Source organism: Cucurbita pepo, chromosome LG03 (assembly GCF_002806865.2).
Source record: "Cucurbita pepo subsp. pepo cultivar mu-cu-16 chromosome LG03, ASM280686v2, whole genome shotgun sequence".
Lineage (NCBI taxonomy): Eukaryota > Viridiplantae > Streptophyta > Magnoliopsida > Cucurbitales > Cucurbitaceae > Cucurbita > Cucurbita pepo.
Genome location: NC_036640.1, coordinates 3,488,325 through 3,505,383, shown reverse-complemented (window position 1 = coordinate 3,505,383; position 17,059 = coordinate 3,488,325). Strand labels below are relative to the sequence as shown.

General features: G+C 35.5%; 1 protein-coding gene across 1 annotated transcript in view; it reads right to left on the bottom strand.

Annotated features, from left to right (window-relative positions):
• LOC111791759 (nuclear pore complex protein GP210) overlaps window positions 1-16,688 on the bottom strand; it is a 34,282-nt gene extending 17,594 nt beyond the window's left edge. Inside the window, 17 exon segments of the mRNA XM_023673229.1 lie at window positions 2,537-2,605; window positions 2,675-2,734; window positions 3,067-3,258; window positions 5,585-5,647; window positions 5,881-5,991; window positions 6,360-6,637; window positions 6,758-6,881; window positions 6,985-7,571; window positions 7,675-7,786; window positions 9,797-9,945; window positions 10,022-10,160; window positions 10,411-10,590; window positions 11,952-12,298; window positions 12,708-12,924; window positions 13,032-13,198; window positions 14,669-14,934; window positions 16,331-16,688. Coding sequence (XP_023528997.1) covers window positions 2,537-2,605; window positions 2,675-2,734; window positions 3,067-3,258; window positions 5,585-5,647; window positions 5,881-5,991; window positions 6,360-6,637; window positions 6,758-6,881; window positions 6,985-7,571; window positions 7,675-7,786; window positions 9,797-9,945; window positions 10,022-10,160; window positions 10,411-10,590; window positions 11,952-12,298; window positions 12,708-12,924; window positions 13,032-13,198; window positions 14,669-14,934; window positions 16,331-16,506 — 3,237 coding nt within the window. The 5' untranslated portion in view covers window positions 16,507-16,688.
• Between the last annotated feature and the right edge of the window lie 371 nt (window positions 16,689-17,059).

Here is a 17,059-nt window from a genome sequence, read left to right as displayed (position 1 = left end):
CCCTCTATTATTATTATTTAATTAGTTTATAGCGTAATTAATCTTTTGATCAATTGAAACACTATTATGTAACTTGCATCAGCTGTTATGGAGTTAAGAAAGATCGACTCTGTTGTTTTGGGATCTTCTGATCGCTTTCAAGAGTTTCACCTTCCGCACAAGGTGTCTCTTTGAGGACCTTGTAGTAAATGACCCCTGTAACGAATATTTATGGGAGGAAGCATGCTAGAAGAGTTAGCGATAAGAAAGAATGTAATTGGTAAGAAAGGGGCTGCTAAGAAATAAGACATATATGCTGATGCAATAGGCTTGGGCCTTAGTATATAAGGGAGTAGCGAATAGTAAAACGGGTATGCTTTTGTGACTATTACTAAGGGTTGGCAAAGAGGAGAAGCTCTACAATTTTTCCTTCAGCTTGAGAGGAATTTAGAATTTTAAAAAAGTTAAAGAACTCCCGGGAAAAGGTGTGAGATTTTTTTTTTAACAAGAAACAACTCAAAATGAACAATTGTTCAAAATTCAAACTCCCAAAGGACTGATTGGAAAGACAAAAAGATCAAACAAGAATGGAACATGCTCAACACGACCAATACAACCACACCACTAAAAGAAAAATAAGGAGGGACAACAAAGAACTATTCACAGCCGAAAATGAATCCTACCGCTTCTGAAATCTCCTTGAGCATAGAAGAAGTCAAAGAAATAGAACTTAGTCAAGACTTTTATTTATAAACACAAGAACCTCCTATAGATAAATCACATAGTCAGATCAATCTTCTAGAGAAGAGAAACAGATTTAATAGATAAACAAAATAAAACCTTCAGAAAAGCAAGCATGTGGGATCGAAAGTCTTTTATTGATAAAAATCACAAGGGATTTCCCCTGGGAAGATGCAAATAAGGATAGAGGCAGTCATTTGGTTAGCTAGAAAAAGGTTACGACCCCCAAAATTTATGGAGGTTTGGCTGTGGGAGACTAGATAAAAAGAAATTCAGCCTTGCTTTTGAAATGGTTGTGGAAATTTTCTCAAAATGAACAGCTTTGTGCAAAAAGATAATTAGAAGCAAATTCATCAGACCAAAAGAGGCTGGTTCCCAAATCAGGGTTAAGAAGATTTCTAATCTTAGCCCTTGGAAACACATCAGCAAAAATACTTCAGGGAAGAACACGTTGTCTTCAAATCAGGGAATAGGGAAAACAGATTTTTGGAGGGCATTTGGACCTCAGGGAGAGCTTGTTGTGAAGCTTTCCAAGCCCTTCATGCAATAGCCGATTCCAAAAGGATGTTAATTAGCCTTNATTGTTGTGAAGCTTTCCAAGCCTTCATGCAATAGCCGATTCCAAAAGGATGTTAATTAGCCTTAGATGGTCTGCTGTGGAAAATGTTTGCAACCTAAATCTCGGAAGAGGCCTTGTGGATAGAGAAATGCAAGAACGGGACAGCCAATTACTATTCTGTAAGGAAAACGCCAAAAATGAGGAAGACCAACTGTGCTGGCTTCCAGAGTCATCAGAGATTTTTTCCAGAAAATCTGCCTCCAATTAACTTCATGGGAACACTACTCACTAAAATCAATCTCTCTCTAAAATGATATGNCAGAGAAATGCAAGAACGGGACAGCCAATTACTATTCTGTAAGGAAAAACGCCAAAAATGAGGAAGACCATCTGTGCTGGCTTCCAATTAACTTCATAGGAACACTACTCACTAAAATCAATCTCTCTCTAAAATGATATGGGAAGGAAATAATTGAAAGAAAGTGAAGCTCTATAAATGATCTAAACACGATAGATAGAATCCAAAAATATCAACACTGGGCACCCTCCACATCATTTGTGTTCCCTGCATTGGATATTCACTGCTCTTTTTTGGCATATATTGAAAGTAAGGAATACCAGATTATCTCAGATAAGTTCGCTTCTTTTGGTTTGTTATTAAGTGAAAATGTTCTGTTTATCGCCTCGTCTATTTTTTTTGTAACATACAGCAATTCCTCATCAATTTAGATTGGAGGCCGTTCCTTGTTTATAGCTAGCCAGAAATTCTTTTTCACGCTAGGAAAAGGATGTTGTTCGGCAGAACCATAGACAAATCAAAAGCATCCAACATTATTACCAATATCGTGAGGCAAAAGAGCAATGAGCTAAGATATGGCAAGGTACTTTGTATTAAAAAAACACATCATACAACAAAGAGATGTTAAGATGCTAAGAAATCAAACAAATTTTGATTTACACATGAAGTCATTCCGCTATAATTGTTTTACCCCTTTTTTACTGCTTTATANGGTTAAGATGCTAAGAAATCAAACAAATTTTGATTTACACATGAAATCATTCCGCTATAATTGTTTTACCCCTTTTTTACTGCTTTATATCTTCTATTTTCCAACACTAGTCTCTTTTTATTGCATCAAAACATGTCAAATGTTTAGATGAATTGAGCTTTCAGTTCCATGAGAAGGGGAGATGTATAAAAGGAAGAAAACTAAAAGCACACATACAGAACTGTACATAATTAATTTGAATCCGAACCTGGGAGGAGTCAAAAGTACTTCCATCACTAATCCCAGCAGCTAAATCAACAACTTGAAAGCCTTCTTCCTGATAATTTTAAGATTCCCATGGTAAACACAGTTTACATGAGGTATTAATAGTCAAATCAGAACATACCAGAAGGCTTATTTCTTCTTGAGAGATAATCTTGATCCAGTCTACATCGGAAACATGAACCTGTAAAGCATTATAACCTTCTTAAGTATACATGGAGATGAAACTTTTAGTTCAACTCGGAACTTCCTTAAAAGAAAGCAGAACGTTCATAAAGAAATAAGTTTTCAGAAACCTTATCAACCAAAAATATAATTTTCTTGCAAAATTTTCATTAAATACTAATTTGACTCCAAGTCAAGTAATGCTAAAAAAGAGTCACAAGTAGAAATCAACATAGCGTTTCCATAGCATGAGCATGAAAAGGGGTATAGAAAAGGCAATCGTGCAAATATAACCAAGTTCCTCTCAATTACTAATACTTGCAGGAATAACACTATGGAAAGATAAATTACCACAGCTGAAGATGATAGTGGAGGAGTGAGCCCAATGTCATAAACCGTCACAAGCGCAGTTCCCAATCCTTTAGGTGACAACACTAACTCTCGGCATTGTATACCTGGAGCAGGTTGAATAACTTCAACAATACGAGAATCATTCACAACAGCATCCAAGAAACAGCTCCCTCCAGTAATCGACATATTTACCTGTGTTATCGCACTAACATTAGTTGTATGTTATCGCAGATATTGTGATTATAATTTATAAATTTATAGAATATATTCAGGGGAAAATTAGGAAAGTATCATTTATTGCAATTTTAATTTTTATTATCATAAGGCTCCCTTGGTGTTTTCGACTATTTTAAGGAGAATATTCTACACTTGNATTCAGGGGAAAATTAGGAAAGTATCATTTATTGCATTTTTAATTTTTATTATCATAAGGCTCCTTGGTGTTTTCGACTATTTTAAGGAGAATATTCTACACTTGCTTGCTGGTCCTCCTTTGGCACCAAAGTCAAAAAAATTTACGGTCCAATGCAGTGAAAGCTCTTTTACAAAAAAAATTAGTCTAAAAGAAAAAGAAGTATTTTCTTAACTAGCTACATTCTTGGAATATTTTTTATTCTTCCATTCCAATCTTTATTACTTTACCACTATCATCTCTAGTTTGCTTGAGAAAAGTTCAAAGACACTAGAAGAAACAAAAGATCCACAAGTGAGTCTTCCAACCAGCACAAAATGTGATAACAAGAGAGGAATAATCAATTTGTTCTTCACATCTTAAACAAAGAACACTATCTTCAAACCAAATGTTAAGGGTTCAAAACTCAAATAGAAACTAAAATTCAGAGTGAAAACAAATAAAAATANGCAAAAAACAAAGTTGAGAATCGTCGGCAGAAGGTATGGCGACAGAATTATGGAAGGCGGAGAAAACATTGACTCAGAAAGAAAGCGGCGTTGATAGCAGAAGCAACAACACAAACGACTGCTGAAGCTAGCCCATAGAAGAAAGAGGAAAAAATTCACAAACTAGGCCCAAAGAATGAGATAGCTAACGAAGATGGATGTGGAAGCTGAGATTGCAAACAAGGACAGCAGATAAAGGCAACCGTTCTATGACAATCAGACAATGACAAATAGGACCGTCATGGCACAACTGGGTTTGACGATGACGGCAGCTAGGGTTGGGACCATCAGGAAGAGGATAACTATGTAAGCCCTTTACTCTAGAGGGTTGAATTTTGATCATCATCCAGATTGATACCAAAAGTTCAGATTTTAGGCAATTTATATTGAGACTCGATATTTTTCAAATTCTTTGATGGTACGGAAGAGATTGTTGAGAGCCACTACGTCATGAGGAGAAATGGGTTGTATCATCTGCAAATGGTAGATGTGTAATGGATAATGCTTGGGTGGTTTTTCCAGCATAGAACCCTCTAGTCAAGCCCTTTTGGTTCGGCCAAGGACAATTATGAATAAGAAAGGAGATGGATCGCGTTGTAGGAGACCGCTAGTAGCTGTGAGCTTGCATCTGAGCTTGCCAAACCTCAGTTTAGTTTGGTCCTACTTCCGGTTGATTTTGTTACTAAAAATGGAACACAAACTACCCATTTTTCTTAATACCAGCATGAATCCTTAAAACCTTTCTTCCTCGTAATGAAGGCCAGACAACAAACTCTAAAGACCACCCTATATGGGATCTAAGCTTCGACATGTGGAAAGTCCATGAAGGATCTCTGTTTTACTTGAAGAAACTAGAATGCACGGCAAATGCAGAAGTTCAATCAAATAGCTCTCCAACAAACGAAGATGGGAAGACTATAAAGGGATAACCTGTTTGTACTTCAAATCTTACAACAAAAATCATGATGTTTTCTTCCCAGATACAGAAAAAAAAATGTTACACAGCAACTTTTCACTTCCATATTTGGCTGAAATCAAACTTAAATAATAAACTAAAATTTCAAACAAAACTCTTATTAACAACGAAAAGACAACAGTTTTGTTGGACGGTGGCAGTGAAGACAAAGCAGAGTTGAGGGACGGAAAGTGAGAAATCAGAAGGTAGCAGTAGTGCTTGACAACAACTTTTCAGTTTAATATTTGGATGATTCTTTTCTGTCCTCTAATCAGAATATATATGTTTGCGTTTATATTGTTTTGGTTNCTTTAATATTTGGATGATTCTTTTCTGTTCTCTAATCAGAATATATATGTTTGCGTTTATATTGTTTTGGTTCCTATTAAGAATTTTACGACATGAACTTGCTGTTTCTATTCTGTTGAATTCGGTAGTTACACGCATCAATTCCCTTTAGTCAGTTTGCTTCATAGCTAAGTAGGTTAATGTTTTAGTTAAATGGCTTGTTAGATGACATCTTTAGTACTATGACCAAAATCAGAACCACAAAATTGTAGATGTTAGGCTACATCAGATATCAAGACACCAAGATCGAAGTTGCAATATCAATATGAAAGGTATCAAATCGATGTATCCATATTGTGGGTATCAGGATTCTACCTTGAGATCCGGATTGAAAAACAGCAAATTGTACTCTGGGTGAACTCTTAGAGTAGAAACAAGCTGCATTTGTGAGCATCAGTTGTAAGAACCAAGTAAAGAAGATAACATGAGTATCAATAAATACATTACAAGTATGAAAATGGGCAAGGAAAGAACGAAAAGAAAAAAGATTTGCATGGTTGAAGAACTTCTTGAACTTAAAATATTCATTATTAATCATAAGAAGAAAAACACAAGCACAAGTTCCCCCTATATTTAGAATTAATAAATAAGGAAATTCGTAAGGACCATACCTGTAAACGTATTGCATCTGTCAAAAGGTTATCTGCATTATCAAGCCACTGGGCAGAATAATCGCTCCTCACAGCGTCACTAAAGCCGGTGACAGTTGCACGAACAATGCACTTGAAGAGAGAAGATATTTTTTCAACTCAGAGAAGCAGTAGAACAATGGGTGTTCAGGGGAGAGGAGGGATTTCAATCACACAAGAAGAAAGATCTCAACACCATTAAAACAGTTGTCTGCATTACATGCATTTCATCCATATAACCCACACCAAATAAGTAACAGTACATGTGCTCATAATGCCAGGAAAGAATATTATAATAATCAGCAAGAAGTACTTAAATGCAAAAAAGGATCACATGAAATGATGCTAATTTGAGTTGAAAATAATGTAAGATTTTACCTCTCCTGATTCATTTCGCAATCTCAAAAATCNAATCACATGAAATGATGCTAATTTGAGTTGAAAATAATATAAGATTTTACCTCTCCTGATTCATTTCGCAATCTCAAAAATCTCTCCCAACTATACTTAGACCTCTTTGAATCATACCGCTCATCCCAGTAAGCTAAACTTCCACAACTGCTAAGTTCCCACCTCAAATGAAGAGAAGATGAGTTTGCAAAAGGCTCTCCTAAATCACTAACACCAACTGCAGCTATTCTTATAGTGCGACCATTAGCCACAGTAACAGGAGCAGCACGATGTCTCACTGAACCCCCATCAACTAGAATTGCAGTTCGTATGACGTCAATTTTATTCACTGCATAGTACCATCAGTTTACCAGTTAAAAAAGATCCAACTTTAGAATGAAAAACTGATTCAACAACTAAAACAATTGACAAAGGGAGTCTACATTTGACAAACAGAAACAATTAATACCAGGTTCGTCAGCAATTAAGACGATCGAAGAAGGGAATCCACACATGACTGAGACCAGAACTACTGCGATTGCAGGTGTCGGATGGCCATCTCCAATCAAATTACCGCGTTTAAATTGAAGGGTCTGAGTCATTTGAATCAGAATTAGCATATATATCAGATTTTTCTTAATCAAGTAAAATAATAAAAATATTACTAATGAATGACAGAAGAAGAAAGAGATGTACATAGGTTCCTAGTCTTTGACATTGAATTTGATATGAACCATAATTTTCAGATATTTGGTGCACAAAAATTCCGCCCTTGCCAACAGAATCTTCATCCAAAATTTCAACAGATTCAATAAATTCAACACCTCGACCCCAATGTTCAGGACCGCCACGAAGCATGACATTAGAACATGTTCCAGGAACAAGATGTAACTTATCAAGACTTTCCAAACTATCAACTTCTGTTGGAGTCGGATCAACCCAAAAGCCACCAAATTGACTACCATCACCAATGTACCCAACACGGAGAGGTGGATAAGCAGCAATTTGTACAGATGCTTTTAATAAAATAGGCCCATGCAAAGAGAGATCAAAATGCTGATGTTCTTTATATAGTGTGGCTTGCAGCACAGTATGACCAGAACCAGAAGCATAGACAGAAGCCCATGAACAAGGAGGGCCATAGGAAAAACCACGTGGCTCAACATTTTCTACCACGTCTAGTACAGGCATTTCCCATGTTTTATTTTGAATTTTGAAAGATTCACTCTCAACTTTCCACTTTACATGGGAATTAAAAGCATCACATCGATAGAAATAGTCACCTACAAATGAAAAATCAATGTTACAAAAAATTAAACTAAAAAAGGAAAAGGAAAAGAAAAATCATAAGGACGCATAAATTTGAAGTTTGAATGTGTAGGAAACCATTTGATGACTGCATTGAGACAGCTGCTTGAAGATATGATCCCACAACAGTCTCTACAGGGAAACTGGGAAGTATCACCATGGATGCAGGCAGGGCTACTTCAATTACAACCTACCAGTACTTCAAAGTAAGATAAGCAGAACTTGTTTAACTGGATCAAATCTTCATATTTATGTTTAGTAAAGCAGAGAACAAGTTAAACATGAACTATGCTTGACAGGAACAACCCCAAAAATAAAATAAAAAAATAAAAAGGTAATGGGGGCATTGAGGGTGAATAAAGAAAGGATTTTCTATGGTAGCAAACCCNAGGGGTATTGAGGGTGAATAAAGAAAGGATTTTCTATGGTAGCAAACCCCAAGGCATTATTCCATTTTCTGTTTTATTCGAGCCAGACCAGTACTTTATAGAGGGCTTCATCCATTTTTGGGCTTTGTTTTATGAGCATCAGGAGAGCGATACCTTAAAAATGCAAGCTTTATTGTTTAGAGTTGGCCTTTATTTCTTATGTATTTTATTTGTTTTGGATGTAATAAACCAGTAGGGCGATCTTCACCCATTTTTTTTCATTGATTAATGAAAGGACGCAAGAATACTCGAGGATACAAATGCTCAAAAGAGTGAAAAAGGAAAAAAGAAAATTAGAAATTAGAAATCAGATCACAAAAATTTAGAAAGAGTGAATAAAAGCCTCCCAGTAGGAGAATCTTTATTAATTGAAAAAATATATTTTTGTACAAATTTTACGCTAAAAAATGTAAGTTTTTTTTTTTTAATTCAAATAAGATATGATCATTTGGTCGATGATACATGTCTAATATTTTTTGCTAAAATATTTATATAATTAAATTTACCATAACCCATCAACTTAAACTTTTAAATTGATTAGTAATTTAACTTGGTATCAAGGCAAGAGGTCATTGGTCCGAACCACTATTTTTATTGCCTCTACCAATTAATATTTGATTTTCGCTTGTTAAGACTTACAAATTTTCAAGCCCATAACTTAGAGGAATCTTAAGCATTTATATAGTTAAATTTATTATAACACATCAGCTTAAGGTTTTGAATTGATTGGTAATTTAACATTTTTGTTACATTAATTTGCTTATTCAAAAAACAAATAATCGTCAAACAATAACATTTTGCAATTACTCTTGCAATGATATTGGTAATTTGAGTTGAATCACCAATCAATCCAAAAACTTAAGTAGATGATTACAACGGACAAAAGCCAAAGGAAGTTTCCAAAATGCCTCATCTCCCTAGGTTAGTTGCTTTAGTTTGAAGTACAAGGAAACGCTAGATAACATTCCTCCACTGAACTTATGCCAATAACAGTTCGATGAATTTGATTGGGGAGTTTGGGTTATCTTTTTGTTTACCAAGCGCATGGCAGGGATTTCTTTTGCCTGTGCCATTAAAATTTTTGCCTGGCTGTGAAGATTGTTTGAAGACAAATAGAGGATTTTTTAAAAAAAAAAAATTGCAATCATAGCCTCCTTTTGATAATGCTTGATTGGAAGGGGTTTCTTTGGCTCTTTTTGGAAGGGGGTTCTGTCTCTATCTGGCCCTGAGGTTGTTAGTTTTTGCAATTAAACAGCCATTGATGTTTCTTATAAAATTATAAAAATAAAAATAAAAATAAAGTAAAACATAATATTAATTTTTATTAGAAATCTTATCGCAAAAATAAAAAATAGCATAGGAACCAAAGAGAAGTTTTCGAAACAGTTTTCCTAACAGCCCCTAAGTTTATGGCCTCCTCTTAGTACTCCCTCCAATACCTTCTGTATTTATAATTGTTTTTTAATTAATGAATTGGAATAGTTATTTGTAAGATTTCCTTGACTTCGAGTGTTGTTGTCCCCTTCCTTTTCTGTACTTTTCACTCATCAAAATATTTGTTTCTTCAAACTAAATAAATAAAATTTAAAAAATAAATAAATAAATAAATAAATAAAGATAAATATAAGTATATAACAAACAATAATACGGATTAAAAGAGTGGAAGAAAACGTAAAATCTAAGAAATATGCAGATGGAAGTTCAAGTAACTACAGACGAGAGTTCATTCAAAACAACTAAACAGAATGTTACTAATAATTCTTAAATCTTACCTCGTCAAAATTTGAGGAGTCAAAAATAGACAGCACTTTAACAGTTGCTTTACCGAACTTCTTTGCCTGAACAATTCCAGAAGCAGATACAGTGACAACACTTATGTCCGACGAAAACCATTTGTAGTCACTTAATGTCTTAGCACAACCTATGTTGGAGAATTAAAAGATATAAGTACGTTAGCCAGAGTGATTTAAAGACTAAGCAGCTAAAATGCTACAGACCACCAGTAGCTTCAAGTAACACCTCCTGATAAACAGAAGGGGTCCAAGGTAAGAAGATGTTTCTTGATACTCCATTTCTGTTGTCGAAGCTGAATCTTACACGTTCACATATGACAACTTCTTGCACAATCTTGAGAACCTAAATTGGATGAAAACGATCAAAAAAGGAATAAATTTTCAACTAGAAGGCAGAAAAAGAATAACTAATCTGAGCAATGTGAATTATAGCCACAATAATCGAGATGGCCACCCCCATACTCACAAAATAGAATGGGAAAGGATATCATAGCAATTGTTATAACAGAAGTTTACAAGATTCAGGTATAAGTAAAAATCCAAGAAGTTGTGGAGAAGAACAAAATTTATATGATTGGACTATCGACTGTTACCTCCTTAGTTTCATAATCACTACCATAGTAAGCCAGTGAAGCAGTCAACATTCCTTGTCCTTTTGAAATAGCTTGCAAAATTCTTGAAGTTCGCCATTTGCGTTTAGGTACAAGATCATTGGTCAAAAGGTAAGTTCTCAAGAACTGGGATTGGTTATCATATAACTGAACATCATCACTCTGCATTTGTGGGAAAGAAATTATGAGCTGAAGATAGAAGAAAGTGTGAGCCAAATATATTAAGCAGGAGGAAAATCCACAAGTAGAAAAAAAGCTATTCATAAAAAAGTCAATTTCCCCTCACAGTAAATTCTCCCAGCCGCAAGAGAAAGTCCATAATTCAGAGAAAATAAAATTTATAAAGCAGAAAGTGTATAGAAATCAGAGTAGAATGCCAAAAGTTAACATCGACTTTATTGAAATTTTTTTTTTTTTTTTCTCCCTATAGAAACCAACTTACAAGAAGAAGATGAAAGCAAACAGAGGCACGCATAAAGGAAATATATATATATATAAAGCATGCATGTTGGGTGTAATCAGCTGCAACAGTATCGTNATAGATATATAAAGCATGCATGTTGGGTGTAATCAGCTGCAACAGTATCGTCTAAATCCCTGAGTGTTTCTAAGCTGCAAACAAATGTGACTAGCTGTAATAGTACCGTGTACTGTCTCAAACAGCTAAGATTAAAATGCAAGCATATGGAAAGTAATTAGCGGCAACAGCACTACCTAAAATTATATTTGANTGAGTGTTTCTAAGCTGCAAACAAATGTGACTAGCTGTAATAGTACCGTGTACCGTCTCAAACAGCTAAGATTAAAATGCAAGCATATAGAAAGTAATTAGCGGCAACAGCACTACCTAAAATTATATTTGAGATTCTCATGCATTAAGCCAGAAACAAATGTTTTTTCAACGAATAATTATTTATAGCTTTACTTTTTCATTCTCTCTTAATTTGGAAGACATGTATGCATTAGCTTTATGGCAGAGAAATATGGTTCTACTGCTTTAAAGTCACATACAACTTGGTACCCAAATCAGAGTAGAGCAAACAGTTACTGGAGTTATCATTCAACTCCAAATAACAATATCAGTGTAGAGCAAGCTTAAGGTGGAAGCAGTTGAAAGTTGACATATTTGCATTAAACTTGTTTACACTTGTTTCTTTGGATGGGAAATAGAGAAGATTTCATCGACAAAAAAAGATTTCCAAAAACAGAAAATAAAGCGATGACATATAAAGAACACCATGAGCGTGCCTCCCATTGGATGACCTCCCAAACTTCTGCTCTTTTATTTTATTCATGAAATACTTTATGATTCCTTTAACCGAACCCTCCCAAAAGGTAAACAATTAGGAGTAGACTCCGAAAGCCAAGCATGCCATATTAGCATTATCTTGAAATTTTGTTCCAGGTTACACACCAAAGAAAATATGTGAGATAGTCAGAATAGAGATTTTTAGAAGTAAAACCATATTTCAATGTTGAATATCTATTCTCAAATGCCAATATTTGTAGGATACAAAGGTTACCTCTGTAATGTATATTTCTTGTGCATCAGGTCCACGTGAGAAAACCTTCAATTGAATGAGATATTGACGACCAGAAACAATATACCAATTGGCAAGAGATACAGATCTTTCTATTCCTTCAACAGGTTCGTCGACGATAGGCAAAGGAGTAATGTACAAATGTAAAGATTCTGGCATGACAACATTTAATGATGACATTTGAATGTGCCCAACAACCCTAGTGTCTTCAACAGTTACAGCTGTAACACCAAATCTTAGAGCGCTTGTCAAACCCAGGTCAGAAGCAACATGAGCTATGGAAGAGTTTGAAGAAGACCATCGGTAGTGTGGAGATGGTAATGTGACCACTGCATATGCAAAAAAATAAAAATCAACAAAAAAAAGGGAATTACAGGATATGCACACATGTAAAGTCTAACTTGTAAGCAAATTCAATGACAGTCATGAAACATACAACAGAACAACTGAATGTCCATAACTTAGGTTTCATATTTACAAGTTTTGTTTAGTCCCCATTGATTTGTCCTTTTCTTTTTCTTTGTGGAGAACACCCTTATATATCTTCCTATCATTTTTACAAATGAGAGTTGGTTCCTTATTAAAAAAATATATTTATCAACATGCAGGAACACCAGAGTCAATAGTTTTATGTAGTAACTAGTACAACACTAGATAACTACAATNGGAGTCGATAGTTTTATGTAGTAACTAGTACAACACTAGATAACTACAATTAGAATGAGTTGAAGAGAAAACCTTGGGGTATGTTGGCACGAATAACTTTAAGACTGTAACGAACAGTAGCACCTACGAGGACAAAAACAGGTGAGGGAGGATCAAGTGACATTGCCTCTGCCACAGTCAGAACAATCTTATCGGCCATGTGCTTAACATCTGGTTCGAGCAAATGCACAGAAACAATTTCATGGCCAATTTCAATTCCTCTTACAACAAATAGATCAGAAAATACGCCCTGCATTATAAAGAAAGAAATAATAGTATTATAAAATATAAAATGTTGGTTTGCTTGGACTAGGTCGGTATCAAGAGTGGAATTCTTAACATCAGCAGCATACATACGCTATCTTCCAGTTTTATTTGAATATTCAAGTCTCCACATAACCCACCACAATCACTAAGAGGAGAATCCTTCAAGGGGAGATGAGTTAGGTGATGCGAGGATCCTTCAGTTTCAGGAATCAAATGCCACATAAATTGTAAGCCCACTAATGACGAAAACACATTTTCTGCAAAATGAATGGAGAAACAATTCAAGCTCTCGTCCAAATTAAAGCTAATGAAATAAGGTACAGAAATATATGCAAATTTCTTAAATACGTGAAATCCAGAGAAGCTGGGGAACTGATTTAGAAGATCAGTGATAAGTGTGAAATGCGCTGAAGCACAATAGCCTCAGTCTTGGAGGTGAGGGGTGAAATGAAAATGTGAAGCACACAATCTATACGCATACACACGTATAACATAAAGAGCCACCATGAAGCATGAGATAGTGAAAATAAAGGATTTCCTATTAAAGAAAAAACAAAGGTCAAGCTTTATGAGCCTTTCAACAACAAAATGGTCTACAAAACCACATTACTCAAACCTAAAAATTAAAACTTGGCCTCACAGAATAGGTTCCATCCCTTCATCATTTTTTCTCTTTACTCTTATTTTCATGTCTCTCCGCAACTAATGGAGAGAGAGAGAGAGAGAAAGAACTCTGGATGAGAGGGTTGAACACAGCAGATGACCCAACGGCTTAAGTTTGCTTTTCCTTATTTAGCTTAACTCTCGTTTATGCTCTTAGTAAAGATGCTCACTTGCTGAGAAGCGTGCGTTCAACAAGACAAATCACATCACCCATGTCCGGGCAAAAGGAGTGCCTAAGTACGTGCATTTTGGCGCTTTCAGAACAGTGACCAGAATGGGGCACAAATTAGAGATCTCAGTTTTTTTAATGGAAACATGTGTTCCTTAATTTCATTGATGAGATGAAATAACATAAGAGGGCAAACTAAGTGCCATAGAAATCACAAAATACATTTCCATAGAACAATAAGTGAAGAAAGACTACAATGTGGAAATAAGGGGAGTATTAAAATCGAGAGAAAGCATTGTAGGTTAAAAGTTCAAAAATAGTCAAAGTTGGTCAATATTATAATAAACACAAATTTATATTCATCAGGTGAAATTCAAATTTAGCTATCCTAATAAGGCTTAAGAAAAATCTAGCATTCCCTTTCCCTTTCCAGCCATAGTTAAGCTGAACAAACCTTGAAGATGCAATTTCTCTCCAAGGATCCTATGAAATGAACATAATGTAAAGACAAGCCAAAGCAGCTGCCAGTCCCACAAACACGGATGAAAACTAAAGTTCCATCACATTTTGCAACCATCCACACATGCAGTACTAAAAAGGTCTTTGATATTTAATCTAAATATTTAGAATGGATTCTAAAAGTTACATTGGGTCTCCTACAATAAGATTATGATACAATGAACAAATTACGTTCCATTACTGATCTAAAATTTTCTTTTCTGGGATTTCACTGTGACTTCGTGGACAATTTCCCTGGTATTTTTCATACATTTGCATATCGTGTACTATTCTTTTCGTCGTTTCCACATTATGTAATCAATACACAACAACAAGAGAGATGAAAGATTGCATAATGATACACTTTTAAAGGCATGGTTATGAATACTAAATCTACCTTCACTGTCAAAGGCACGGACTCGAAGTGTAGCAAGCCCATCCAAGTCAAGTTTGATAGAATTGTGAAATATTTGGATTCTTGAAAATTTGTCGATAAAAACTTTGCAGCGAATTACAATTCCAGTTTGTACATCAGCAGCATAAACAGCGGTCTCCTTGCGACCACTGTAAGGAGCAATAGATCTCAGCAGAGCACTTGTCGAGCAGTGACTACTTACATTGTATTCTGGTAGAACACTAAGAATATCATGATGATCCCAAGACCTAAAAATTATTGTAAGAGCAATAAATAAATTAGCAGTGACCAAAGAAGACAACAATTACAATGAGATCACTCCCCTAAAATGTCTGGTTAAACAGAAACATTTTAAAACAGCGGCAAGTAACTAATATCAATTTGCTATATAATTTCTTGAGATCTAGGGGATGGTAAGCCTATCNTTTTTAAAACAGCGACAAGTAACTATTATCAATTGCTATATAATTTCTTGAGATCTAGGGGATGGTAAGCCTATCTACTTGTTCTTGAAATGCTATCATTCTAAAATGTTTTGACCTTTCCAAATAGTAACTACGAATCACTTGATAGTCGATACTAAATTTAAACTTCAAATTATTACTAAGAGAGAGAATCGCTCAATACTGAGTCACTGACAATGAGCCATATAACGATAAGTTCAAGCATTTGTTTGATGGTTCGATACAGCCAATGATTCCCTATCTCTGAGGAAATTTATTTAGCTCCCCGCCGCACACTGGGTAGAAATAACCAACAGAGCTTTCACTGGCAGGGCAGGCTCCATTTCTATACTAAGCGTGACATTACAGCATNATTCAAATTAATACTAAGAAAGAGAGTCGCTCAATACTGAGTCACTGACAATGAGCCACATAACGATAAGTTCAAGCATTTGTTTGATGGTTCGATACAGGGCAGGCTCCATTTCTATACTAAGCGTGACATTACAGCATGTAATCAATTAGACTAATCACCAACTGAGCTCCATTACTGATACAGAAGTTCCAAAGTTCAGATTTCAACTTCTCTACCATTCGGTCCACTCTCTTTCACAAATCCATCGTTTACATAATCCAAAACATCAATTAGAAAAATGACTCGAAAATTAAGATTTACCATTTGAAGCAACCATCACTCCCTTGCAGCCTATACTCTACTGGATTAGTCATCTTGGGAGGCAACAGTATATTCACATCCGCAATGTGCGGACCAGAGGCGAAATGAGCAGTCGCTCCGTAGCTTCCACCGATCATCAAGAGAAGAACAAACAGCGCAGGAGCGAAATTCGACATCTCCAGCTGAACACAGTGTAACAATAATCATGAAGTTTACAACAAAACTCAGAAGAAGCAATTGTAGCGACAAAAACGGCAAGCTTCGAAGCTTGAAATGGTGATTTGAGACTGAAAACTGAGCTCGAACTTGAATAACTGTGTGCACGGGCAGACCTGAGAAGATTCTTGAAGAAAGAGAATNATGTAATCAATTAGACTAATCACCAACTGAGCTCCATTACTGATACAGAAGTTCCAAAGTTCAGATTTCAACTTCTCTACCATTCGGTCCACTCTCTTTCACAAATCCATCGTTTACATAATCCAAAACATCAATTAGAAAAATGACTCGAAAATTAAGATTTACCATTTGAAGCAACCATCACTCCCTTGCAGCCTATACTCTACTGGATTAGTCATCTTGGGAGGCAACAGTATATTCACATCCGCAATGTGCGGACCAGAGGCGAAATGAGCAGTCGCTCCGTAGCTTCCACCGATCATCAAGAGAAGAACAAACAGCGCAGGAGCGAAATTCGACATCTCCAGCTGAACACAGTGTAACAATAATCATGAAGTTTACAACAAAACTCAGAAGAAGCAATTGTAGCGACAAAAACGGCAAGCTTCGAAGCTTGAAATGGTGATTTGAGACTGAAAACTGAGCTCGAACTTGAATAACTGTGTGCACGGGCAGACCTGAGAAGATTCTTGAAGAAAGAGAATAGAACCCTAGTAAAGTCTCTGTGATTTTTGCATTTGGAAACCCAAAAAGCAACGATTGGACCTAGTGGGAAACGTGGCGCAATACTATTGGTTGTCACTCGCCAGCTGGCCGAACCTTGTAAACTACTTTTGGCTACTTTTCCGACGCTACTCCAAAAATTGCTTAAATCCTATTTTAGTATAACCTTTTTCATTTCTTGCCTTTTGTTATAAAAAAATAAAAATATAAATAAATAAATAAAAACTGTCTTAATTGTTAAGATTCTAGATTTGCTTCATTTTCTCTTACAATTTTAATTCTTTTTTAAATTTATATTTGACATTACTTTGAAGGTGTGCACCGAGAAGTTATTATGAAACGGATTTCAAG